The sequence below is a fragment of the Rhinatrema bivittatum genome, chromosome 3, assembly GCF_901001135.1.
Source record: "Rhinatrema bivittatum chromosome 3, aRhiBiv1.1, whole genome shotgun sequence".
NCBI lineage: Eukaryota > Metazoa > Chordata > Amphibia > Gymnophiona > Rhinatrematidae > Rhinatrema > Rhinatrema bivittatum.
The window spans coordinates 40,758,454-40,785,403 of NC_042617.1; the positions used below are offsets into that span (position 1 = coordinate 40,758,454).

Below are 26,950 nucleotides of genomic sequence, written 5' to 3' on the forward strand. Positions count from 1 at the left end.
TATAGTTTTCGTTGGTTATTGTTTCACAAAACTAAATAAATAGGGAAGGTTTTTTTCCCTTGATCTAGTCATTGGTTATTAAATTTACTTCATTTTGCTTTGATATTGATTATACTGAAGGGTCGCAGGTGGCACACCAGTATATCTAGGGGGTGCTTTTCAGCTTTTCTCTGGCTCCATTTGCTGGAAGGGAGACATAACCCAGCAGTCTGGACCGATCCTTGGTATTACAGGAATGAAAATTAGCAAGTAAGAACCAATTTTCCTATCTAGGTTACATAACAAAAAAGATCCTTTTGAAATTTGTCTTTTTGTGTTCGTTTTTATTTTAGTTACTTGCACATTGGCCACGCGAAAGCTGCTCTTCTAAACCAGCACTACCAGGTTAACTTCAAAGGGAAACTCATTATGCGATTCGATGACACAAACCCTGAAAAGGAGAAGGAAGATTTTGAAAAGGTGAGTGAAGTGCTTTTTCAGGAAAAGTTATTTTCCTTTAGCAAGGAGAGTGTACTTGATTTACTGCTCAGGCAAAACCTAGATATGTTAGGATAGGAATAGAAGAAACAATGAACCCAAGTCCTGCAGGGGAAACAAAGGCAGGCTAAGTCCTAACCTTTTACATGGAGAAGAGACTCTTGAGAAGGGTGGATATTAATACATAGCTCCACACCAGTGAGGCCATATTGTGCCAAACGCGATTAAAGGTCTGCAAGCGGTAGATAGATGGGGGCAGCTGTGGTATGTCGCAGAGATGGTGGGGTCTTTGGCAGCACGTGAAATGTCTTGAGTAGTGTTTTCCATGCTACTTAGCCTGCAAGAAGGTGCCAGTAGCAAAATAAGGTTCCCTGTATGTACCCGGATCAGTCCAGACTCCTGGGTTTTGCCTCCCCTCCAGTAGATGGAGACAGAGAAGTTTTAACGGATTCCGTCCTATACCCCTGAGGTGCCACCTAGAATCTGTCAGTATTTCTCTGTCTCCAGCAGATGGTGGAGGTGCAAAACCTTTAGTCTGGGTTTGGTGTGTGGCCTGGGAGCCGGAGTTTGTACCGGGTGCTTGTCTGGAGGGGAAGGCTCTTCGGGGAAGCCGATTCCGGCGAAATTGCATCGCAGCAGCTCTAGAGCACACAGGGATCCTGGGAGAGCAGAATTGCTGCAGCAGCCTCAGGACCCTTTTCTTCTCAGCGCAGGTACTGAAGCCTTACTGCGAACGTTCAGGGAACAGAACAAGGCTGCCCTGTGGGAGGGGAGCTCCCCCCCACCTCTTTCGCCATGCCCCGCTGCCCCTTGGTGGGGGAGGGAGTGACTTACAGGCAGCTCAGATCTCTTCCTCAGAGGAGGAACCAGGGAAAGACTTGGATGAATCTTCCTCGTTCCCCTCCAATTTTGTTTTGTTGCTGCATAAAGACTTCAAAGCACGGAAAGCAGCAAAGAGCCAGGGTACTAAGGTACCCCCGTGAGGTCCCAGCATCGCTGGGGGCTGGGACAGGAGCCTCATGACTCCACAAGTGTACCAAGTCATAGAAGCCCCCAAGGCCAAACGCCCTCTCCGGTCCCTTTCCGATCCCTTTCCGATCCGGTGGACAGATCAGATAAGAACATAAGAAATTGCCATGCTGGGTCAGACCAAGGGTCCATCAAGCCCAGCATCCTGTTTCCAACAGAGGCCAAAACCAGGCCACAAGAACCTGGCAATTACCCAAACACTAAGAAGATCCCATGCTACTGATGCAATTAATAGCAGTGTCTATTCCCTAAGTATAATTGATTAATAGCCATTAATGGACTTCTCCAATAACTTATCCAAACCTTTTTTGAACCCAGCTACACTAACTGCACTAACCACCTCCTCTGGCAACAAATTCCAGAGCTTTATTGTGCGTTGAGTGAAAAAGAATTTTCTCCGATTAGTCTTAAATGTGCTACTTGCTAACTTCATGGAATGCCCCCTAGTCCTTCTATTATTCGAAAGTGAAAATAACCGAGTCACATCTATTCGTTCAAGACCTCTCATGATCTTAAAGACCTCTATCATATCCCCCCTCAGCCGTCTCTTCTCAAAGCTGAAAAGCCCTAACCTCTTCAGCCTTTCCTCATAGGGGAGCTGTTCCATCCCCTTTATCATTTTGGTTGCCCTTCTCTGTACCTTCTCCATCACAACTATATCTTTTTTGAGATGCGGATGAAGGGGAGTCTCCTCCGCAAGCCCCTGGTGAGGAACTGGATGCTGATCAGGATTATCAGCTCCAGCTGGCCAAGCCAGTGGGCGCGCCTCTACTGGAGGACAATGATCCCAAAGTAGTCCGCCTGTTCAGAAGGGATGAACTAGGTCCACTTATCCAGGCCATTCTGGAGGAGCTGGGCATTGAGGTTCCTCTGGAGGACTCACGGTTTGGGACTATGGATCCGGTGATGGTGGGGCTCAGGGGGTCCAGCTCGATCCTTTCCGTTTCATATGTCAGTTACGGATCTTTTGTTTGAGTGGGACACTCTGCACCTTGGTTTAAAGGTAAGTCGGGCTATGGACAAGTTATACATGCTTCCGGAGAAAGCGCTGGACTCCCTTAAGGCCCCTAAGGTGGACGCCGCAGTCTTGGCAGTGACCAAGAAAACCACCATCCCGGTAACAGGAGCCACTGCCCTGAAGGGATTTGCAGGATCACAAATTGGAGTTGCAACTTGAAAAGATTTTTGAGGTTTCCGCCCTAGGGGTCTGGGCCACTATGTGCAGCAGTTTCACACTACGAGCCAGTCTCAGCTGGGTGCAGGATTTGCAAGCGCAAGCATCAGCATCCCTTTCTGCGAGTGAGGCAGTGTAAGCGGGGTGCCTGGAGGCGGCAGTAGCTTACAGTGCTGACGCACTTTATGATCTGTTACGGACTTCTGGCAGGATTATGGTCTCGTCCATGTCCGCCCGCAGGCTCCTCTGGCTTAGACACTGGGCTGCGGATGTTTTGTCTGAGGCTCAACTGGGTTCCTTACCCTTCAAGGGTAAGCTGCTTTTCGGGCAACAATTAGAGGACATGATAAACTCTCTGGGAGAGAATAAAGTTCATAGGTTGCCGGAGGATAGACCCAGGATGAGAGGATCCTTTCCTCAATGGGTGAGATTTCGGGGAAATTACCGGTTTCGCTCTTCACAGTCCGCCGGTTCGTCCTTTCGACAGGGACCCGGCCTCCAATCTTCTTGGAATCAGTCCTTTCGAGGACGCTGGCCTGCCAGAGATGGAGCCCCACAATCTCATGGGGGTCCCAAGTCAGCGCAATGAAGCGAGGCCGGTCCACTCTTCCGTCCCAAGAATAGGGGGGAGGTTATCCTTTTTTTTTCTAGAAGAGTGGACCAACTTAACCTCAGATCAGTGGGTCCTCAGTATAGTAGAACACGGCTATGCGTTAGATCTTGATCGGCCGATCCATGAGCAGTACATGGTTTCCCCATGCGGGTACCACCAAAAATGCCGGGTGGTATAATACACTCTGCGGCGGTTTCAGGACCTAGGTGCCATAGTTCTGGTACCCGCAGGAGAGCTCAGGTGAGAGCGCTACTCCATCTACTTCGTGGTGTCCAAGAAGGAGGGTACCTTCCGTCCCATCCTAGACTTAGAGTCAATCTGATTCTAAAGGTGCCTCATATTCGGTTGGAAACTCTTCGCTCGGTGATATTCTGTACACAAAGGGGAATTTCTAGCGTCTCTGGATCTGACAGAATCTTACTTGCGCATTCCTATATGCCCCGATCATCAGAAATATTTGCGGTTTGCGATCCTGGGGCATCATTTTCAATTTTGTGCTCTACTGTTCGGTCTGGCGACGGCGCCCAGAGTCTTCACCAAGGTGATGGTGGTTGTGGCAGCAGCCCTGCAAAAGGGGGGGATTCTGGTACAACCCTACCTGGATGATTGGCTGATTCAAGCGAAATCAGAGCACCTTTGCAGAACAGCTGTGCAGAGGATGCTACAGATGTTGAGCTCATTGGGTTGGGTGGTCAACCCCGATAAGTCACCTGGTTCCCTCCCAGTCCTTGGGAGTTTTTGGGTGCTCAGTTCGACACTATCTTGGGGAAGGTTTTTCTTACAGAGGAAAGATTGTCCAAGCTTCTCACTCAGGTGGAGTCCTTGCGATCCATGCCTCGTCCCAAGGTCTGGGATTATTTGCAGGTCCTTGGTTCGATGGCTTCCACTCTCGAACTGGTGCCTTGGGCCTTTGCTCATATGCGTCCTCTTCAGTCATCCTTGTTCTCCTGGTGAAATCCACTCCAAACAGTTTCATCTTCTCCTCCCACTGACTGATTCGGCACGGTACAGTCTTCTTTGGTAGCTGTGTCCAGACAATTTACGGCCGGGGGTGAATTAGGAAATTCCCTCCTGGATAGTGATAACCACTGATGCCAGCCTCTCCAGGTGGGGAGCGGTTTGTCAAGGAACGGCAGTGCAAGTCCAATAGACAAGAACGGAATCCTCCTGGTCGATCAATCGGTTGGAAACCAAAGCATTTCGGTTGGCGCTGCTGGCCCTCCTTCCTTTAGTAGAGGGACTATCAGTGAGGGAACTCTCCTCCGACAAAGCGACGACGGTGGATTACATCAATCTGCCGCCACCGGGAACCAGAAGTCATCCGGTGGCGGCAGAAGCTCAGCTTTTAATCAACTGGGAGGAGCAACACCTCTACAAGATTGCGGCCTCTCACATTGCCGGGGTGGACAATGTGCAAGCCGATTTCTCACCCGCCACCAGTTGGACCCCGGGGAAGTGGGAACTCTCCGAAGAGGCCTTTCGTCTTCTGTGCACACGCTGGACCATGCCCTCCATGGATCTCATGGCGATGTGCCGCAATGCCAAGGCTCCTCGATTTTTCAGTCTGCGGGAACCAGGAGCAGAGGAGGTAGATGCTCTAGCCCTTCCCTGGCCAAAGGACATTCTGTTGTACGTCTTTCCGCCGTGGCTGTTGGTTGGAAATGTTCTGCGCTGCATCGAAGCTCATCTGGGCAAGGTGATGCTCGTGGCTCCGGAGTAGCCGAGGCGTTCATGGTTTGCTGACCTTCTGAATCTAGCAGTGGACTGTCCACTGAGATTTTGACCATCTCCAAATCTCCTGCAACAAAGCCCCATTTGTTTCAAAGAGGTAGATCTCTTTTGTCTAGCGGCATGGCTTTTGAAAGGCAACCATTAAGGAGTAAGGGTTACTCACATGCAGTTATTGCTATGCTCTTACATTCCCTTAAAACTTCTACCTCCATGGCATATGTTAGAGTTTGGGGAGTGTTTGAATCCTGGTGTCTAGACCACAAAGTGCAGCTGTCCAGGGCTTCAATTCCAGATGTTCTAGATTTTTTACAGGCTGGATTAGCCAAGGGGGCTGGCATTTAATTCCCTATGAGTTCAGGTGGCAGCCCTTGGTTATTTTCGTGGAAAGGTGCAGGGGGTTGCGCTAGCATCTCATCCGGATGTGGCTCATTTTCTGAGAGGGGCTAAGCATTTGTGTCCTACTGTCTGGAACCCCTGTCCTTCGTGGAAGCTCAATCTGGGTCTCCGCACCCTTTGTAATGGTTCAGATTAGAACCATGCCCGCTTACCTTCCGTAAAAAACTTAAGACATGGCTCTTCATCCAAGCCTTCCCCTAGCCTACAGAACCAGCAATTCCTCACTAGTTCAGACACTGTTTCCTTACTAAACACTCCTACAAGTGTAGTCAATACACTTATGTCTCTCCTCTTCATATTATTGTATTATCTAATTTTATTCAGTTATGCCTTACTATCGCTCCGGCTATCCTAGCCCTCCAGGTTAATACCCCTTGTTATATGTAACTTTCATCTCTTGTTATATGGTTTTGACTTTGTTATTCCCCCATGTTATTTGTAAACCGATCTGATATGAATTTCTTTCATGAAGGTCGGTATATAAAAATGTTAAATAAATAAATAATAATGCTCCTTTTGAGCCATTGAAATGAGCGACCCTGAAGAATCTGACATTGAAGATCGTTTTTCATGTGGTTTGTCTCCTCAGCAAGGTGTGTTTCCGAGCTTCAGGCCTTATCTTGCAGGGAGCCCTTCTTATAATAGATTTCTGAAGCAGGAGTCTCCTTAAGGACAGTTCCCTCCTTTCTCCCAAAAGTGGTGTCCTCCTTTCATTTGAATCAATCAGTGGAGCTCCCTTCTTTCACGGGTCTGGATTTCTTCTACTCAAGAGTCTAGGGATTTAAGGAAGTTGGACGTAAAGAGGGTGGTGTTGCGTTACTTGGAGGTCACAAACAGTTTCCGTCTTTCGGACCATATGTTCATTCTGTGGAATGGACCCAGGAGGGGTCATAAAGCTTCAAGGGCCACTATCGCACGCTGGCTAAAGGAAGCTATTTTGGCTTACCTTGTTCAGGGCCGTCCGATTCCATTTGGTCTTAAAGCTCGTTCTACTCGATCGCAAGCGGCCTCGTAGGCGGAATGTCAACAGGTGTCGCTGCAGGAAATTTGTGGGGCGGCTACCTGGATGTTTACACACACTTTTGCCAGGCATTATCCTCTAGATGTCTGGGCCCCTGAGCCCAGTTCCTTCAGGGCCAGTGTACTCCGAGTGGGACTCTGTCCCACCCTGGTTAGGGAAGCTTTGGTACATCCCAGGAGTCTGGACTGATCCGGGTACGTACAGGGAAAGGAAAATTGGTTCTTACCTGCTAATTTTCATTCCTGTAGTACCATGGATCAGTCCAGAGTCCCGCCCATGGGAAAACGGAGAGTCCACTCGGCCGGTAATTAGTCATATTACTACAAGTTTACAGAATGCCCCCCTTTTCAGGAAAAGAGTATGGGCATGGTTTCATTCATTGGAGGTTGTTTATGTGGAAGTTATGCTTCAATCTTTCTGCTAGGGTACAGTGTAATACTGACACTCTGTGGCAACTCTGGAGTATAGGATGGAGTCTGTTAAAACTTCTCTCTCCATCTGCTGGAGGGGAGGCAAAGCCCAGGAGTCTGGACTGATCCGTGGTACTACAGGAACGAAAATTAGCAGGTAAGAACAATTTTTCCTCTGTTCAGGACTGCAGCAGTCATGCCCTTGCTTGCACCCTCCTAATATTTTCAGTTTAGCTTGTTGGCACCTACATACGTGTAAGGAGTACCAACACCTATCACTACTATGTGCACCAGAAAACATGGAGTGGTCTCTCCCTTTTAACCTGGATTTTTCATCACCTCTTCTTTTCACCATTTCTTCCCTTTCGCCCCCCCATCCATCATGGTTGTCTTCCCCTCTCCAGCTGCTTTTCTCATCTCTGCAGTATACCTGTGACTTATAAAGTAGATGGTCACCACTCCATCGCTACTGCTGTTCTGATTGTGGTCAAAAGTTGCTGTTTCCTGCTCCTTCTTTGCTTAGTGACACAGATCAACTGCTCTTTCAGCAGTGGCTCCAAGCTTCTCTTCCATGGCAGGTGGGTTGGGCTAGCACCAAAGAAGGACTCTAATGTAGAAAAATAAAATATGGAAGACTAACCTCTCCCACCCAGCATCCTGGGACCACACTTTCAAAATCACTGCTCTAGTTCATTCCTCTGCTACGAAATAAACTGTTGCAAGATTGGGTGCATGGGAACAAACTTCCAGCCTCTTTTATCAAATCAGCCTTCATGGCCTTCCCTTATAGAGGCTCTTGCAGAATTCTGGAGAGGTATCAGTCCTTTGACATGTCTTTCAGGGCTTTGTCCTACAAAAGGATTTTTAAGTCTGTCTTTACAGGCAGCACACAACTTCCCATGCTGTCTGAGCACCTCCCTACTTAAGGGATTACCTGTAGCTGTCTACAGCCAAAAAATACTCCCTCCTGTACACAAACTGGAAAGCAGGAAACATCAGCCTGGATCAGAGGCCAAAATAATGGGCCCTAATTGTGGAGGCGGACTTGAACCATATCGCCATAACAACAGTGTCCATTGATTATCATGATAGCGATATGGCATCCTGGGCTATAACTTGTTAAGGAAGCACAGAGAGGACAGTGAAGGAGTAGCTTTTTATGTCGAAAACAATATCCAAGCAAACGAATTGCAAGGGAAGTGGGATAGAAAAGCATTTCGGATCATCCTAAAAAAGATGTGCCGCCATTTTTTACTGGTGTGGTCTACAGGCCTCAGACTCAAACAAAACTGGACAGAGATCTGGTTGAAGACAACCAAAGGTTGGGAAAGAAAGGAGTATTGTTCTTTGGAGATTGTAATCTGCTGGATGTGGATGGAGTATCCCTTCTGAAGAATCTACAAGAGAGAGAGAGAGTGGATGCCCTTCAAGGAGCTCTGCTCAAACAAATGGTAATGGAACCCCCACTCAGGAGGGTGTAATACCTCACTAATGGGGATAATGTCCAGGTAGGTGCCACCTGATCACCAGTGATAATCAGATGTTATGGTTTGATACTGCAAATAAGATACAGAGAATTCACACAGACCCAGGATTTGAATTTCAAATAATATGGCCTTTGTCAAAATGGGGATGTACCTGGAGGAAGACCTAGAAGATTGGGAAAAAATGGATGAGGTAGAACAGTGGGCCACATTAAAAGGAACCAGTACAAAGGAAACAAATCTATGTTAGAAAAGTAAGGAGTAAGAGGAAAAAGAAACCAGTCTGATTCTCAAAGGAGTTTGCTGAAAAAACAGCATTCAGGAAGTATAAAAGATCCCAAAAAGAAGACAGGGAAGAATACCTGGTGAAATTGAGGGAGATGAAGGAAGAAATCAGGAAAGCAAAAAGTCAAGTGGAAGAAAGGATTGCCAAAGAGGTAAAGCGAGGTGGCAAAATATTTTTCAAATATTATAAAAGAGAGAAGGAAGGTCCAAAAAGGTATAGTAAATTTGAAAGGTGACAAGGTGCAATGTGTAGAGAGATGAAGAAATGGCAGAAATATTAAACAAATACTTTGGTTTGGTGTTCACTAAAGAAGACCCTGGAGAAGGACCGTTACTGTTTAACAAGACTGTAGATGGGGGTAGGGTAGACGAAACACCATTTAAGGAAGAGAATGTATGGGAAGAGCTAGGAAAACTGAAAGTGGACAAGGCCATGGGACCTTGTCCACTATTGAGACACCCCAGGATACTGAAGTGTACTGGCAGGTGCACTGAAAGACATTTTCAATAGATTCATGGAAATGGGAGTTGTGCTGGAAATTGGAGAAGAGCAGTTGTGGTCTTGCTTCACAAGATTGGAAGCAGAGAGAAGGCAGGAAACTACAGGCTGATTAGCCTCGCCTCATGTGGTGAGAAAATTAATGGAGACGTTGTTGAAGGAAACAATAGTGAACTATCTACAATCTGGTGGATTGCTGAACCCGATGCAGCATGGATTCACCATGGGAAAGTCCTGTCAGTCAAATTAGATTTTTTTTTTTTTTTCATTGGGTGACTAGAACATTGGATCAAGGAAGTGTGCCCAATGTGATTTTTACTTGGATTTCAGCAAAGCTTTTGTTATGGTCCCGTATAGGAGGCTCGTAAATAAAATGAGAAGCTTGGGAGTACGCACCAAAATGATGGAGTAGATTTCAAACTGGTTGACTGACAGGAGATGGCATGTATTGGCAAATGGAATCTACTCTGAAGAGAGAATGGTGTTAAGTGGCATGCCACAAGGATCCCTTTTGGGACCGGTTGTTCAATATCTTTGTGAGCGACATTGTGGAAGTGTTATAGAAGGTTTTGTCTATTTATAGATGATACAAAGATTTGTCACAGAGTGGACATATCTGAAGGAGTGGAGAGATTGAAAAGTGATTTAAGAAAGCTTGAAGCGTGGTCAAAGATTTGACAACTGGGATTCAGTGCCAAGAAGTGCAGAGTCATCCATCTGGGATGCAGTAATCCACAAGAGCTGTATTTGATGGGGGTGAAAGACTAATGTTCACGGCCTGGAAAAGGGACCTTGGGGTAATAGTGTCTGGCGATCTGAAGGAGTGAAGCAATGTGACAAGGTATAACTAAAGCCAGAAAAATGCTGGTCTGCAGTGAGCAAGAAATAACCAATAAGAAAAAGGAGGTGACGATGTACTTATACAGGTCCTTGGTGAGGCCTCACTTGGAATATTGTTCAGTTCTGGAGACTGTATCTCAAAAGGGATAGAGTCAGGATGGAGGCGTTCCAGAGAAGGGTGACAAAAATGGTGTGGCGGTCTATATTGGAAGACTTATGAGGAGAGGCTGAAGGATCTGAATATGTATACCCTGGAAGAGAGAAGGTGCAGATACCTGAAAGGTTTTAATGATGCACGAACTTTGAACCTTTTTCCATTGGAAAGGAAACAGTAGAACAAGGGGGTCATGTAAAGGAACTCTAAGGTGGATGACTCAGAACCAACCTCAGGAAATAAAAGGCAGATCCCCTAAAGGTTAGAGATTGGAAATGAAGAAAAGGGTGCATGGGGGTAATCTGCATAGAGTGGCAGTTACTTCCCTTAACAGAAGGCATGGGTATTACTGTCTTAATCAATTAGCCTTGATGCTTTTAACACAACTGCTCTATCACTCTCTACTTCGGCGGGGGAAAATGGGAATTGGATTCAGACGTCAGCCAACACTGAGCGCCAACTTTTACAGTCGAGGGTACTGATACGTAGACATTAGGGAAAAAGCACAGGACTCCTCCTATGGCCAAGTCCAGAAACAAAGCATGATCAAGCAGTATTGTCTGAATTATCAAGAAGGTTGCTCACCCTGTAAAAATGTTGCTAGTAGTAATTTTGCTGTGGATTTGATACTGCTTGTTTGTGATTGTGCATATTACTGCCCTTGACATAGGGCTTGGGGTGGCCTGCATGGAGCGGCGGCTGCTGCCATGGGAATCTTGCCAGGCAGACTGGATGGACCATTTGGTCTTTTTCTGACGTCATTACTATATGTTACTATGTTTTAGCTTCCTTGTTAAAGTGATATAACCAAGTTTAGCTAAAAAGAGGAATCGATGTATTTTGTCGAAACTCTGAACCTTTTTTTATGCTTTTCAGCTTACAAAATGTTAGAATTATATAAAAGGGATGGATACCCATCGCTCTGTGGGCACAATAACTCTCCCAGAAAAGGTGGAAATTCATCAAATACTTCATGCAGGAAGAAAATGAATATATCAGATGAGTTTATAAACCAGAAACATCAGATCAGCATTTTCAAAGGAACAGGCCTCCAAACAAAATCCCCTTTGCTTTCAATGGAAAACTGTCAGTAGCTGTTTGAACTGTTCGAATACTGACCTGTGCTCCTCCATCCCCCAAAGCCCTCCCTTACCTTTCTAGCACTCTGAAACAGAGGAACATAGGCTGAGAGAGAGAGAGAGCGAAAATAACGGAAGCAACTGGCAAAGGATGACACGACGCTTCCAGAGTACACTCATTCCTATGCCTCACCTCCCCACACACGTTGCCCCTTAAATATATCTCACACATCCAGTTTCTCAGTTTGCTCCAACCACATGTATCCCCCCCTGAAAAAAAATCACACCCCAAAACTTCCCTTATACACATTACCTCTCTATAGAACACCCATGCACACAAACCTACCCAAACATATACATCCATCCTTCAACACACGTACACACCTACATGTATCCACTTGCAGACACCCCCATCAAGTGCATAAACACACCCATATCCCCCAGATCCCCCACACATCAAACTTGGACACAATGCCCACTTAAAACCACACCTGCTTACCTACAAGCACCAAGCTGTCTGCCAAAAAAAACCCAAAAACCAACCCTTCACCCTCATACATACTTCCTATGCTTCCACCAGACATAGAAGCACACACACACAACACATTTCACGCATCTACATCCCCACAACATACACTAGCCCCACCACACACCCCACTTAGACACAGCATACCCCTAAAAAGCCCATACACCACCCTGCTACACAAGTTGTCACACAATTATTGGGAAATGTATCATCCAGCGTGGACACTTTGTTCCTCTATTAGAAATGTATCAGACTTCCTTCTTTTAAATTAGTTAGGTTATGTGAATTATGAGGGAAAGTTCTGTGCTGCAAGCCTGACTCTTTGGAAAGAGCTTTCTAAGGTCTTGAAGAGTGAAATTACTTTGTCTCAATTTAGGAAGTGACTTAAGACTTTTTTATTTACTCAGGCTTTTAGTGATGTATGTTTTTCTTCGAGGATAAGCAGGATGGCAGCCCTCACAAGTAGGTTACATCATCCGATGGAGCCCGGCACAGAGCTTAGATTTTTTATTTCACCATGCATTGTTTAGCCAAGGCCATGCACTGCAGAGTTGCTGCATTGCCTCAGGAATGTGTTAATACCTAATTTGTCTGAGTGTAAAGTATAGTTTTACGCACCTTGTTTGGCCTGTCTAAATTTGTTTTATTGTAATCTGCTTATGGTTTGATAATGTGGAATATGAAATCGTTAAAATAAAATAAAGCCTAGTGCCTATTCTGACCCAGCATGGGGCTGGTGACATCCTGAATTTACAGAGTAAATAACCTCTATTCCTCTAAGAACACAACTTTCACCCTGCGTTAAGGCTTAAATCCTTCCTGTACAAGCCCATGTGTTATGCTCTTCAATAGAACTGTGCCACAGAAATTTCCTTCAGGATTGGGAAGTGCCAGAAATGATTTATGTGCTACAGAAAGTATTGTGTGCATTTACCTGCTATGTTATATGTAAGGTCAACTAGTCTCCAAAGAAGATTTAGTTATTGTCTTAAGTGTCCTTTGGTGTGTGTGTAGCTGCTAAGCTAACTGATGCAGTAAAAAAGCCAAGAAAATGATCAAGATATGTTGCCTGATAGGACAGCCGGATGGAGAGTGTCCAGAGGCACCTATTTTCTTTGATTCTCCTCCAAACTACCACTACAGGTTGGTATACCCAGTGGATATTCTCATACCTATGACACTGGGCACCAGTTTCTCTTCCTGTAACAGCATCCAGTATATTTCTCTCCACTTTAAAAACTAATTCTTCAAAGTCATCCAATTTGTTTTCTCTGACACTTAATTGCGTATTATCTGCTGGTCCAGTTCTGCTTTATATTCGGAATCCTTTATTATAAAGCAGGTTGTCATGTAAAAACACAAATTAATCTAATTTGCTTGATGGAAAAAATACTTTGTCTCCTAATTTTGAAATAATTTCTAGAGACAGAGTTGCAGATCAGCTAAAATATTAATGCTTAAGTACAGTAGCTCTTCCTGATAATTGGTGTTTTTACTCCTCTGCCTCGTTGATTTGTGTTTGGTACTGAAGTTCTTTCAAATGTCAGTTTTGCAGTGTATGATGCTATATGTTAGGTTTGAGCACTTCCATAAGCTGCTAACGTAGGCATCACAGTAAAGTGATCTTTCTGTGCACCTTTACTGTAGGTTATTTTGGAAGATGTTGCTATGCTGCATATCAAACCCAATCAGTTCACTTACACTTCGGATCACTTTGAAACAATAATGAAATATGCAGAGAAGCTTATTGAAGAAGGCAAGGCTTATGTGGATGACACTCCTGCGGAGCAGATGAAAATGGAGAGAGAGCAGAGGATAGAGTCAAAACATAGAAACAACCGTAAGGCCTCTATTTTCTTATTTTGCCTTTTTAAATTGGCGAATTATAACCCTATCTGTTCCATTTGGAAAATGTTTCCAATTTATTAAAAGTGTAAGATCCTCAAAATAAGTTGGTCAGGAAGTGATCTAATGAAAACGGGAGGTATATATATATAATCTAAGCAAATGTAGAGACAGTGGAGTTGGAGGGAAGGCCAAAACTTGTAGGCATTCAGGTTGTGATGAAGGGTTTTCCTTGCAGAAATCCCTTCCAGCTTTCATCCAGCAAGAGAAGAGTCAGGATTACCCAGGTAGTTGTAGCAAAATGCTTAGGAATACAATCATCACATCACCCCACTCTTCTCTTCTCTTCTCCTCCCCCCCCCCCCCCCCCCCCCACACACACACACTGAGTCCAATGTACAAAAAGGTTTTCTCCATTTTTTTTAAAATTCGTTTTAAACCTTTTAATTTTTTAAGAAACAAAATAGGTTTTACAGCCTTTTATTGTATGTTAATTTATCATTCCCTGTACGTACCGGATCAGTCCAGACACCTGGGCTGTGACTCCGCACCAGCAGGTGGAGACAGAGTAAAACTTGTCGGGCTCCCTACATATAGTAAGGTGCCACCCACAGCCCCTCAGTCTTTCTCTGTCTCCAGCAGATGGGGCAGGTCCACCCACAGTCTCTGGAATCCCTGGGGTTGGAGTTAGCCAGTCAGGGATAGAGAAAAAAAAAAAAAAAAGAGGACAGAAAGGGGATTTTCCTTTTTTTGTTTTAATTCATAGTAAAAAAAAAAAAAAAAAAAAGAATTAGAAAGTTTTGGGCCAGGAAGCTCCCGGTGGAAGTGCCTCCCAGGGGGGTTGCCAGATCCTGAGGGGATCATCCTCCCCTGGTAGAGGCCGCTGCTGGGGTCGAGGACCCGGCCCCTCTGGCAGCAGCGTTGGGGGTGACACCGGGGAGCCCGGTTCACTCACCCCCAGTGGAGCCCGGAGGCTTTTCAGCACCCTGGTCAGCGACTTTAGTAAAAAAAAAAAAAAAAAAAAAAAAAAAAGGTTTTGTTACTTTTGCGCCGGCTCTCTCTCTCTCTCTCGCTCTCCCGCGCAACGTTTCGTTCGGGGGGGGGGGCGGTTTGTTTTGCTTAGGGCTGCGGCGTTTTTCGTGCGATCTCGGCCGGAATGCCCGTCGGGGCCGCCTGCCGCGCGTGCGGCTCCGCGCGCACGCGAGTCTCGAGGGACGGCATGTGTTCGGGCTGCCTCGCCGGAGGCGAGGGTCCGTCCGGGGGCGATCGGGGGGGTCGGACCCGGGCGTCTCGTTCGCCGCCGCGCGTTTGTGCAGTGCAGGAGGGGGGGCCGGATCCGTTCCCGCTTAGCGCGGGAGCGGCGGCCATTTTGTCGACCGTCCACGAGGCGACCAGGAGAGCCATGGAACATGGCTCCCAGCCCCCTCCGCTCTCCCCCCAGCCTCGGGCCGCGTCGGGGGCGCCTCAGGGTGCCTCCGATGCGGCTGACTGGGGTTCGGGGGAGGGGCGCTCGGACTCTGAAGAGTCCTTTTCGGAGGATTTTAATTTTTTATTAAAAAAATTGGCGATGTATCAGAGGGAGCGGCGCAGGCACGGGAAAGTGCCAGGAGATGCGGATGGGCGGTCCCGCTCCCGGAAGAGGTCTGCCCGCCCTAGAGACACGGCTGTGCCCCCGAAGGACAAGCGGCTGGCGCGTGGCGCGCCCCAGGACGCGGATTCGGAATCCACTTCCTCGGAGGAGGAACGGTCGAACTCGGGGGCGCCGGAAGGGCCTGAGGGGCCCGATGAGCAGGGTCCAGCACAGTCAGGCGCAGGCAAGGGCGCGCAGACGGGGGATGGTGACGACCCCAAGGTCGTCCGCCTGTTTAAGAGGGAGGAGCTCTCCCCTCTCATTCCAGCGATCCTCGACGAGATTGGAGTGGAGGCCCCGCCGGTGGAAACCCGTCAAGGGCCTAAGATGGATCCGGTACTCCTGGGACTCGCGGGTCCTACGGTAGCGTTCCCTTTCCATTTTTCTGCGTCCGACATTCTCTTCCGAGAATGGGACACCCCGGAGTTGGGCCTCAAGGTAAGTAAGGCTATGGATAAGCTATATCCTCTGCCGGAGGATGCCTTGGAGCTCCTGCGGCTCCCTCGCGTGGATGCCGCTGTGTCGGCGGTCACCAAAAGGTCGACCATTCCCGTCACCGGCGCACGGCGCTGCGGGATGTCCAGGATCGGAAGCTGGAGGTGCAGCTCAAGAAAGTGTTCGAGGTGTCAGCCCTGGGAGCGAGGGCTGCTATTTGCAGCAATTTTGCGTTGCGGGCTGGGCTCCGCTGGGCCCAGACCTTACAAGCGAATGCGGGTCTCTCAGAAGGGGAGGCTGCTCAGGCGGACCTTCTGGAGGCAGTAATCGCTTACAGCGCTGATGCCATGCATGATCTGCTGCGCACCTCGGCCCGGGCCATGGTGTCTGCGGTTTCAGCGCGTCGTCTTCTCTGGCTCCGAAACTGGGCTGCGGACGGTACGTCTAAGGCTCATCTCGGCGCCTTGCCTTTTAAGGGGAAGTTGCTGTTTGGAAAGCAGCTGGATGATATCATGCAGTTCCTGAGTGAGAACAAGGCTTTTAAGCTACCGGAGGACAGGCCACGTCCTAGACCAAATTTTTCTGCACGGAACCGTTTTCGAAACAACCGTCGCCAGAGGCCGCAGAGGTCAGCTGGGGCAGGTCAATCCTTTAGAGGAGGCGCTACCAGAGCTTTGACCTGGCCCCAGCCCTTTCGGGGGAAGAGATTCAACAGATCAGGTGGATCCTCGGCGGGATCCGGGGCCAAGTCGGCCCAATGATACGCAATTGGTTCGTTTCTCGGCGAAGGCTCAAGAGGACGTTCCACGGGTGGGAGCGCGCCTCGAGAGTTTTTACGAGGAATGGACCAAAATCACTTCGGACCAGTGGGTGCTAGACGTGATAAGACACGGTTACGCGTTAGAATTTGCACGTCTCCCCTGGGACAAGTTTCTCGTATCCCCCTGCAAGGCCGTAGCCAAAAGGGCCGCCGTACGGGCAACCCTCCAGCGCCTGGAGGCTCTGGGCGCCATCACTACTGTGCCGCCGGCGCAACGGGGCATGGGAAGGTACTCCATTTATTTCGTGGTTCCAAAAAAGGACGGAGCGTTTCGTCCGATCCTCGATCTAAAGGGAGTAAACCGGTGCCTTCGTGTTCCACGGTTCAAGATGGAAACAATTCGCTCGGTAGTGGCTGCGGTTCGCCCAGGCGAGTTCCTAGCGTCCCTGGATCTGACGGAGGCGTATCTCCACATAGGGATCCAGCCCGCCTATCATCAATACTTGCGATTTTGCATCCTGGGCAAGCATTTCCAGTTCAGGGCTCTTCCCTTCGGTCTCGCCACGGCTCCACGCACCTTCACCAAGGTTATGGTGGTGGTGGCTGCTCAGCTCCGGCGGGAAGGGCTCTTCGTGCACCCTTACCTGGACGATTGGCTCATTCGGGCCAAATCCGAGATGGAGTGTCGGCAAGCGGTGACCAGGGTCCTGCGGCTCCTGCGGTCGCTTGGCTGGGTGGTCAATCTAGCCAAGAGTCACCTTCAGCCCACCCAGAGGTTAGAATATCTGGGGGCCTTGTTCGACACCAGGGAGGCCACGGTATCCCTGACTCGGGACAGGATCCTCAAGCTCCAGGGACAGGTGCGGCGTTTGCTAGCGCTACAATGCCCTTTGGTCCGCGATTACCTGATGGTCTTGGGTTCCATGGCGTCGACACTCGCCTTGGTGCCTTGGGCTTTTGCTCATCTGCGACCGTTACAATCAGCGTTACTTTCCCGCTGGAGGCCGGTCTCGGAGGAGTTCCTGCGCCCGCTGCCTCTCACGGACCGCGCCAGGGCCAGCCTGCAGTGGTGGCTCTGCCCCAACCATCTGACGTGCGGCGTTTCTCTGATCCTGCCCAATTGGACGGTGGTCACGACGGATGCCAGTCTCTCGGGTTGGGGAGCGGTCTGTGGGGGGCGCTCGGTGCAGGGCCTGTGGTCAGCCCAGCAGTCGCAGTGGTCCATCAATCGGTTGGAGACCAAGGCGGTGGCGCTGGCGTTGCAAGCTTTTCTGCCGTGGATACGGGGTCAGGCGGTTCGAGTCCTGTCGGACAACGCCACCACGGTAGCCTATATCAACCGTCAAGGTGGGACACGGAGTCAGCAAGTGGCGGAGGAAGCGGCTCAGTTGATGTGCTGGGCGGAACGGCACCTCAGCAGCATTGCGGCTTCACACATCGCCGGCGTCGACAACGTCCAAGCGGACTTCCTCAGCCGGCACCGGCTGGATCCAGGGGAGTGGGAACTCCCGGAGGTAGCGTACCGACTCATCTGCGCCAGGTGGGGTCAACCACGTCTGGATCTGATGGCCACCGCGCAAAACGCAAAGGCTCCGAGGTTCTTCAGCCGTCGGAGGGAGCGGGGCGCGGAAGGGGTCGATGCACTCGTGCTTCCTTGGCCCACGGACGTGCTGCTCTACGTGTTTCCCCCGTGGCCTCTGATAGGCAAGGTGCTCCGACGGATCGAGCTACATCCGGCGGAGGTGATCTTGGTGGCGCCGGAGTGGCCACGGCGTCCGTGGTTCGCGGATCTACTGCGGTTAGCGGTGGAATCTCCGCTCCGTTTGCGGGGCGACGCGACCATTCTGCGGCAGGGACCCGTTTGTTTGGAGGACGCGGATCACTTTTGTCTCGCGGTTTGGCGTTTGAGAGGGCGCGTCTAAGGTCCAAAGGGTACTCCGAGGCAGTGATCACCACGTTGTTGAGGGCTAGAAAACAGTCCACGTCTTTGACCTATATGAGGGTCTGGACGGTCTTTGAGGACTGGTGTAGTGCTCGCGAGGTGAACCCCATTCGACCGGAAGTTCCGGAGATTCTCTCTTTCCTTCAAGAGGGCCTCTCGAAGGGACTGTCCTGGAGTACCCTGAAAGTTCAAGTGGCAGCCCTTGGCTGCCTTCGAGGTAAGGTCCGGGGAGTGTCCTTGGCGGGCCATCCGGATGTGACACGGTTTCTGCGGGGGGCGAAGCATCTCCGTCCGCCGGTCCGGAATCCGTGCCCCTCCTGGAACTTAAACTGCGTGCTTTCGGCTCTTTGTGGGCCGCCTTTTGAACCGGTCAAGCGGGCGACGTTGAAGGATTTAACATTGAAAACAGTGTTTTTGGTCGCTATTACGTCCGCGCGTCGGGTCTCGGAGTTACAAGCTCTTTCTTGTAGAGAACCGTTTTTTGCGTTTTACAGAGACTGGTGTCTCTCTGCGGACTGTCCCCTCCTTTTTACCCAAGGTGGTGTCGTCCTTTCACTTAAATCAGTCAGTTGATCTTCCCGGGTTTTCGGCCATGGATCCTCAGGCCAGGGGATCGAGGGAACTGAGGAAACTTGATGTCCGTAGGATTCTACTTCGTTATCTGGAAGTTACGAATCCTTTCCGGGTTTCCGATCACTTGTTTGTTCTCTGGTCGGGGGCTCGTAGAGGATCGGCGGCTTCACGGGCCACGATTGCGCGTTGGCTCAAGGAGGCGATTAGTTCGGCGTATCTTCTGCAGGGCAAGTTGGCACCCAGGGAGCTTCGTGCACATTCGACGCGGGCGCAGGCCACGTCTTGGGCCGAAGTTTCTAGTGTGTCCACACAAGAGATCTGCAGGGCGGCAACGTGGAAATCGTTGCACACTTTCACGAGACATTACAGGCTTGATGTCCAGGCGACTGCGGCTCAGGGTTTTGGGGCGAGTGTTCTCAGAGCGGGACTCTCTACTTCCCACCCTGGGTAAATTAGCTCTGGTACATCCCAGGTGTCTGGACTGATCCGGTACGTACAGGGAAAGGAAAATTAGTTCTTACCTGATAATTTTCGTTCCTGTAGTACACGGATCAGTCCAGACTCCCGCCCGTCTGTGTCTTGTAGTTTAGATCAGAAGAAAGAGAGAGAGTCTGCTCGTTTGCTTATTTGGCTATTGTAGTTTGCAGTTTGCACGTTGTGTTCATGGTTCTGAAGGTTTTCGGCTCCAGCTCAGGGGCTGTTGTGAATTGGCCTCATGTTTGGGGTTTTTTCTAGTTAGCTAGTTTTTTGGCTTTATCTGGCTTTGACATTACGTGCGACTGAGGGGCTGTGGGTGGCACCTTACTATATGTAGGGAGCCCGACAAGTTTTACTCTGTCTCCACCTGCTGGTGCGGAGTCACAGCCCAGGTGTCTGGACTGATCCGTGTACTACAGGAACGAAAATTATCAGGTAAGAACTAATTTTCCTTTTCCTCTTATTCTGTTTTACTTTTACCTGACATCATTGTTTTTCTGTTGATAAGTAGGCTGAATTAACCATGATCTGTGGGTGACTTCATCTGGCTCCATTGAATGGACTTGTTTCTCTACTGAGCATGTACAGGAGTTCCTGCATGTTAGACCTCTTCAGTCTGTTTTTGTCCAAGCATAGTCAGGACATATACTCAGTCTCTCCAGAGATTTATTTTCCAGAATCTTTTAAATTTTCATCTTTCTTCAGTTTCTTCACTTTTAATTGCAGCACCCCCCATAGCATTTTACAGTGCTACCAAAAAAAAATTTGTGCCCCCTGAAAATCGCTGAAAAACAGCATCCCATAGTAAGATGGATTCCTGAACATACCCAGATCAGTCCAGAAAAGTGGGTTGTGTGTCCCTACCAGCAGGTGGAGTCAGAGAACAGTTAGAACTTTGGGCACTGCTACATAATGAATGCCACCTGCAGTCACCCAGAATTTCTCTGATTCCAGCAGGTGGTAGAGATGCACTCCTGCAGTCTTCCTAGTTTCTTAGTTATTTTTTTAGTTTGAGTTTAAAGAGATGTTTTCTTTTTGATTAGGTCGCTTCCTGAAGTGTTAGGCACCTTCGTGGGCCATCCCTCAGTGGAAGCCGGGAATCCGGGGGGTTGGACCACCCCTGTCTAGGTCTCGCCTGCTTCAGCTCGGTGGTGGAAGGCCAGGGGCTCCTGACTACTCCTCACCAAGGCTGCTTTACCTGCTCCTTCTCCTCCTGCACTAATTTGGCTCCGTAAAGTTTTTTGTAAAAAAAACAAAACAAAAACAAAAAAGTTTAGCCAGCGGCTATCTTTCTCCTCGGAGGTAAGGAGTCTGTGCAGTGGGGACCTGCCTATAGCGGCTGTTTCGGGAGTTTGGCAGCGTGTTCCTTCAGCTCCCGGTGCTCTGGGGTGTTCCTTGAAGGGAGATGGTGAGTTGGGCTTTGCGCCCATTTGTGCCTCGTTTTCAGCACTGCTCATGCTGTTTGGGCTGCCGGCATTGAATTTTTTATTTCTTCCTGCGCCGATGGACAGCGCGCCTTTTTTCCGGCAGCGACTTTTCCCCTCACAGTTTGACTGCGTGGCTGCGCAGTCTGTGTTATGGGCCTTCGCTCAAAATCGCCGGCCTGCTGCACGTGTCCAGTAGAGACTGGGACCCGCGAGCAGGCACTAGATGCAGCTTCCATGTGCGCTGCCTGCGCCTTAAGCATAGAGGGCTCGTCGGAGCCTGTCGACCTTCCCGCGGAAGGGGGGGGGGGAGTGCCTCATGCTGCGGAGCAGGGGTTGGAGATTCTCCACCCGTTTTAACCTCTGTGAGGGAGTATCTTGCGGGTGATGTCACCCCCTGCGATTCTGGGGAGGGGGCCCAGAGGGTTCTTCCCCTGAATTCATTTTACTCATGTACCAGGCCTTTCTAGCTAGAAGGTATGTGGCGCCTAAGAGGGTTTGACAGCCGGTGGATCTGTTAGGACCCCCTGGTAAGAAGGCACAGGTTGCAGATCCGCAGCAGCGTCCGGGGGAGCAGCCTCGCCAGATGGGAGACATCCTCCAGGTGCCACAAGATCCAGGTGTGGGGTCAGGCGTGCCGTCAACCCCGGGAACGACTCCGGGGGCAGACCCAGTCCTCATTCAGGATCCAGGGGACGTTGATACTGATTATCCCGATGGTGACGATCTCATACCCGCTGACAGAGATGATCCCCCTATTCCTGTAGTGGGGGCTGCAGCTTTGAAAGACATGCAAGACCACAAACTGGAGATCCAATTGAAGCGGGTTTGAAGTTGCCGCTTTGAGTCTTCGGGCGGCAGTTTGCGCGAGCCTTATGCAGAGGGCATACCTTTGCTGGGTTCAGGACTCTACTTCCACATCGGGGTCTGGCGGCATTGGGCCGCTACAGGCTGCCCGTCTAGAGGTGGGCATCGCTTATGTTGCGGATGTACTTTATGACCTGGTGTGCACTTCGCCTCGAAGTATGGTATCAGTGGTGGCGGTGTGTCGACTTCTCTGGCTGCGGATTTGTCCTCAAAGTCCCAGCTTTGTAATCTCCCCTTTAAGGGCAAGCTCCTTTTCGAGGACGACCTCGATAAGTTGGTTAAGCTGCTCGGAGAATCCAAAGGCCGGAAGATAGGAGAATCCAAAGGCCGGAAGATAGGAGATCTTCAAAGAAGGCTTTTTCCTCCTCGGGCTCGTTTTCGTAATTCTTGCCGGTATAGAGCCACCAGATATACTACACCTTCTAGTCCTAAACAAATTACGGGACCGCCAGCAGTCCTTTTGCGGTGGTCGCCGCTCTGGTAGGGACTCTGGAAACCTCGGTGCCAGAAACAGTAAACTCTCCCAATGAAGCCACGAGCACCCATTCCATCGTTGAAGCTGTCTGAGACAGATCAACTTCTACACGGAAGGGCACGGATTCCCTCTGACTGCTGGGTCCCGGAAGTGATCAGAGATGGCTACACTCTAGAGTTTTTGCGACCAGTTCGGGAGGTTTTTGTGGAGTCCCGCATGGCCTCCCACATCAACCGTGAGGGGTGCGAGCGACCCTGCAGCATCTTCTCGAGCTCAGGGCTATTGTCCCAGTTCCGGAGGCACAGCAAGGACAAGGCCGGTACTCTGTTTCCTTTGTGGTCCCCAAAAAGGAGGGCACGTTTTGTCCCATACTCGATCTGCAGAAGGTAAACAGTTATCTTCGGATTCCTCATTTTTGAATGGAGACCCTGAGGATGGTAATGGCGGCAGTAAGGAAAGGGGAGTTTCTAGCATTGCTAGACCTCACGGAGGCGTACCTGCACATCCCAATCCGGTTCAGCCACCAAAGGTTTCTGCGCTTCAAGGTCTTGGGGCACTTCCAATTTCGAGCCCTCCCATTTGGACTCGCCACAGCTCCTCGAACTTTCACCAAGGTGATGGTGGTGGTTGTGGCCTTTCTTTGCAAGGAAGAAATTTTAGTCCACCCTTATCTGGATGACTGGTTGATCCGCGCGAAGTCTCAGGATGACTGCGAGAGATCAGTTTGCATGGTGATGTTCACCTTACAGTCCCTCGGATGGGTCATTAATGTGAGAAGAGTCACTTGGAACTCACCCAAGACTTGATTTTCTTGGGAGCTCAGTTGGATACCTTGCGTGGCAAAGTGTTTCTGGCGACAGACCAAGTGACAGTTACAAGGCCAAATCCATGCCCTTCTCTGGAGAGAGAATCCGACAGTATGGCATCATCTGCAAGTCCTGGGTTCCATGTCATCCACCTTGGACTTGGTTCTGTGGGCGGTTGCTTACTTACGACAGTTACAGCGTCTGCTTTTGTGGCGATGGAGTCTGGTGTCTGAGCAGTTCCACCTACCAGCACCGCTGCTTCCAGAATCCAGAGTCAGTCTGTCGTGATGGCTTTCGAGCGACAATCTGGAACGGGGGCTGGACTTGGACCCTCCGAATTGGCTGATAATCTCCACCGATGCCAGTCTAACTTGTTGGGGAGCAGTGTGTGCAGACAAGTCCGTCCAAGGCCTCTGGTCGCTGATGGAAGGATCCTGGTCTATCAATCGTCTCGAGACGTGAGCCATTCGACTTGCCCTGCAAGCATTCCTACCCTGGATCCAGGGCAGAATGGTACGAGTGTTCTCCGACAATGCGACAACGGTGGCTTATATCAACAGGCAAGGCGGGATGAGTAGTCCCGCAGTAATGCTCGAGGCGCGACTCCTGTTTGTCTGGGCGGAGCGTCATCTCAGGGGGATTGCCGCTTCTCATGTCGCAGGAGTAGAGAATGTTCAGGCGGACTTCCTCAGCAGGTAACAGCTCGACCCAGGAGAGTGGGAACTGTCCCTCGAAGCGTGGAACCTCATCTGTGCAAGGTGGGGCGTACCACAGTTAGATCTGATGGCAACACAGGCGAATTCGAAGACAGAATGCTTCTTCAGCCGTCAACAGGAGAGGGGCTCATTGGGCTCGATGCTCTGGTGTGCCCTTGGCCCACTGGAATTCTACTGTATGCCTTCCCTCCATGGCCCCTCATCGGTTGGATTCTCCATTGGATAGAACTCCATCCAGGCAGGGTGGTTCTTGTAGCGCCAGAGTGGCCGCGTTGCCCATGGTTCACGGATCTAGTTCGCATGGCTCTAGAGCAGACCTGGGCAAGGGGCGGCCCGCGGGCTGAATCCGGCCCGCCTACGGTCTGAATCCGGCCCGCCCACTGCTGAGAGCAGACGGGGAATGAGGCACTGCTGCCTTCCCTTGCAGAGGGAAGGCAGCAGTTCATTCTCCGCTCCCTCGCTCCCCGATTGGCCGGCCAATCGGGGGGCGGAGAATGAACTGTTTTTTTTTTTTACAGCGTCCAGGGGGGGGGGGGAGGAGGGAGTGACTCGAGCGAAGGCACGCTGTCCGATTGGCCGGTGCTGGGCAAGCCTTGCCCAGTACCGGCCAATCGGACAGCGTGCCTTCGCTCGAGTTTCTTTCCTACATATGTCACGGAGTTTTTTGCCGGTCCGCGGCGCGCGCTCCCGGTCTCTCCCGCTGCCGTTGCCGCTGGGCTGTCAGCCTGCGGGGGCTGACAGCCGCTGGGCTGTCAGCCCCCGCAGGCCAAGAATTTCTTGGCCTGCGGGGGCTCATGCTGCTGACTCTCTTCTCGATTGCCGGCTGGTTCAATTGCTCGGGGGCCGATGCTGCAGCCGACGCGGCACGGCTCTTTCTCCTTCCCGCGCACCGCTCCCTGTATCACTTCCTGTTTCGGGTCACGGGAGGGGCAGGCGCGGGAAGAAGAAAAGGCCAGCCGCGGGTGCCATAGCTTCTTCCAACACCGCTGCCGTTCCCACTGGGCTTGAACGTGCTGACAGCCCAGCGGCAACGGCAGCGGGAGAGACCGGGAGCGCGCACCGCGGACCGGCAAAAAACTCCGTGACATATGTAGGGGGAAGAGGAAGTGAGTGAGAGAGAGTGAGAAGCAGCCAGCCAGCCTGTGTGTGATTGAGTGGTCAGAGAGCTGATGTGTGTGTGTATGTGAGAGACAATGAAAGTGATTGCTCAGGGAGATGACTGATGTGTATGTGAGAGTGTGAGGCATTAGTCAGGGAGGTGACTGATGTGTGTGTGTGTGTGTGTGTGTGTGTGAGAAAAAGCATGGAAGTGAGAAGTCTGGGTATGTGGGAAAGCATGAGCATAAGAAGCCTGGAGTTGTGGGAGTGAGAAACCTGGGTGAGTGTGCATGCATGAGAGAGAGAGACTGCTTGGTAAGGTGACTGTGTGTGTGAGAGAAAAAGACTGGTGTGTGTGAATGTGAGAGAATGTGATTCAGGGAATGAGAAGCCTGTGCACGTGGAGAGTGAGCATGGAAATGAGAGAGACTGGTGTGTGTGTAACAGAGAGAAAGTGATTATGGGAATGAGAAGCCTGTGCATGTGAAGAGAGTGAGCATGAGAGTGAGAAACCTGGGTGTGTGTGAGACACAGCATGGGAGGGAGAAGCCTGTATATCTGAAAGAGAACTTGGGAGTGGGAAGCCTGTGTGTGTGTGTGTATGCATGAGTGAGATCAAGTGACTGGTGTGTGTGTGTGTGTGTGTGTGTGTGTGTGTGAGAGAGAGAGAAAAAGTGATTCTGGGAATGAGAAGCCTGTGCATGTGAAGAGTGAGCATGGGAGTGAGAAACCTGGGTGTGTGTGAGACACATCATGGGAGGGAGAAGCCGGTATATCTGAAAGAGAACATGGGAGTGAGAGACTGGTGTGTGGGTGTGTGTGAGAGAGAAAGAAAGTGATTTTGGGAATGAGAAGCCTGTGCATGTGGAGAGAACAAGCATGGGAGTGAGAGACTGGTGAGTGAGTGTGTGTGTGTGTGTGTGTGTGTGAGAGAGAGAGACAGAGAAAGTGATTATGAGAGTGAGAAGACCATATATGCAAGTAGAACACGGGAGTGGGAAGCCTGTGTGTGTGTGTGTGTATGGCATGAGAGAAACTGTTCAGGAAGGTGACTGGTGTGTGTGTGCCAAAGACTGTTTGGGAGATGATTGGTGTGTGAGAGACAGAAACTGGTCATGGGGGCATGATTGGTATGGTGTGTGTGTGAGAGACATGGGCACTAAGGAAGAGGACCATAAGTATAGAGCTTAGCTTCTACTGCTGCTTCTGATGTGTGCCATGGCCTGCAGGGAAGGGGAGTAGGAGAGCTGCTGGAGGGGGTAAGTAAAGGTGGCTTTAAGTTTATTTTTCTTGACTGCCATTTTAATTGTATGATGTCTGCTTTTTTGAAATATTTTATTGGTGTTTGGAGAATGTTTAATAGTTTTTATGAGTTTTTAATTGTTGGATGTTATTCTGTTCATAGCTGTTTAGAAACATTTATTCTGCTTATTAGTATAGTTTTACAATTATTTCTGTTTGGGGATCTATAGCTGCTTGTTAGTTCTGTTTTCCTAATAAGAGGTGTATTGGTGTTTAGGGTCTGATGTAATATTTGTAGTGTTGCCTTTTCATAGATAGGGTTGCTCCTGTTTGAGTGTATTCCATAATACAGGTGTAACTGTGTGCAGATTAGTTTATGTGCATTACTACAGATCCTGGGAGTATGTTAGGTCGGTTCTGTGTCTGTTACCGAGATGAGATATTTTGCTAGCATGTAAGCGTTTGTATCGGTCTTATTTGTTGTGTTTTCTCAGAGGACATACATTGGTGGTAAACTGCTGTCTTTTCATAAGGAGGGCTATTGAGAACTGAGTTAATTATATTAGTCCGGCCCTCTAAAACCATCCCAATTTCTCATGTGGCCCCATGGGAAAATTAATTGCCCACCCCTGCTCTAGAGGGTCCCCTGCAGCTTGCTCATTTGCTGCATCTGCTTCGGCAGAGACCCATATTTTCGGATTGGGAGGATCACTTCTATCTCACGGCTTGGCTTTTGAGAGGCGATGTTTACGCTTGAAGGATTATTCCGAATAGGTCATTTCCATGCTCCTGCAGGTGAGACACCCAGCCACCTCTATGGCCTATGTTAGTCTGGAAACTGTTTGAGACGTGATGCCACCAGCATTCCTGCAATCCGTTAGCAGTGGACGTCCCGCGGGTCCTGGAATTTCTGCAACAGGGACTCGCTAAGGGGTTAGGGTT

At 49.8% G+C, this 26,950-nt stretch overlaps 1 protein-coding gene across 4 annotated transcripts in view; it reads left to right on the forward strand.

Moving 5' to 3' along the window:
• The window catches only part of EPRS (glutamyl-prolyl-tRNA synthetase), a 250,216-nt gene that overhangs the window by 51,216 nt on the left and 172,050 nt on the right, over positions 1 to 26,950 (forward strand). For all 4 annotated transcript variants that reach the window (XM_029593176.1, XM_029593177.1, XM_029593178.1 and 1 more), the window contains exons 7-8: positions 333 to 459; positions 13,366 to 13,558. In XM_029593176.1, the coding sequence (XP_029449036.1) occupies positions 333 to 459; positions 13,366 to 13,558 (320 nt within the window). The remainder of the gene's footprint in view (positions 1 to 332; positions 460 to 13,365; positions 13,559 to 26,950) is intronic.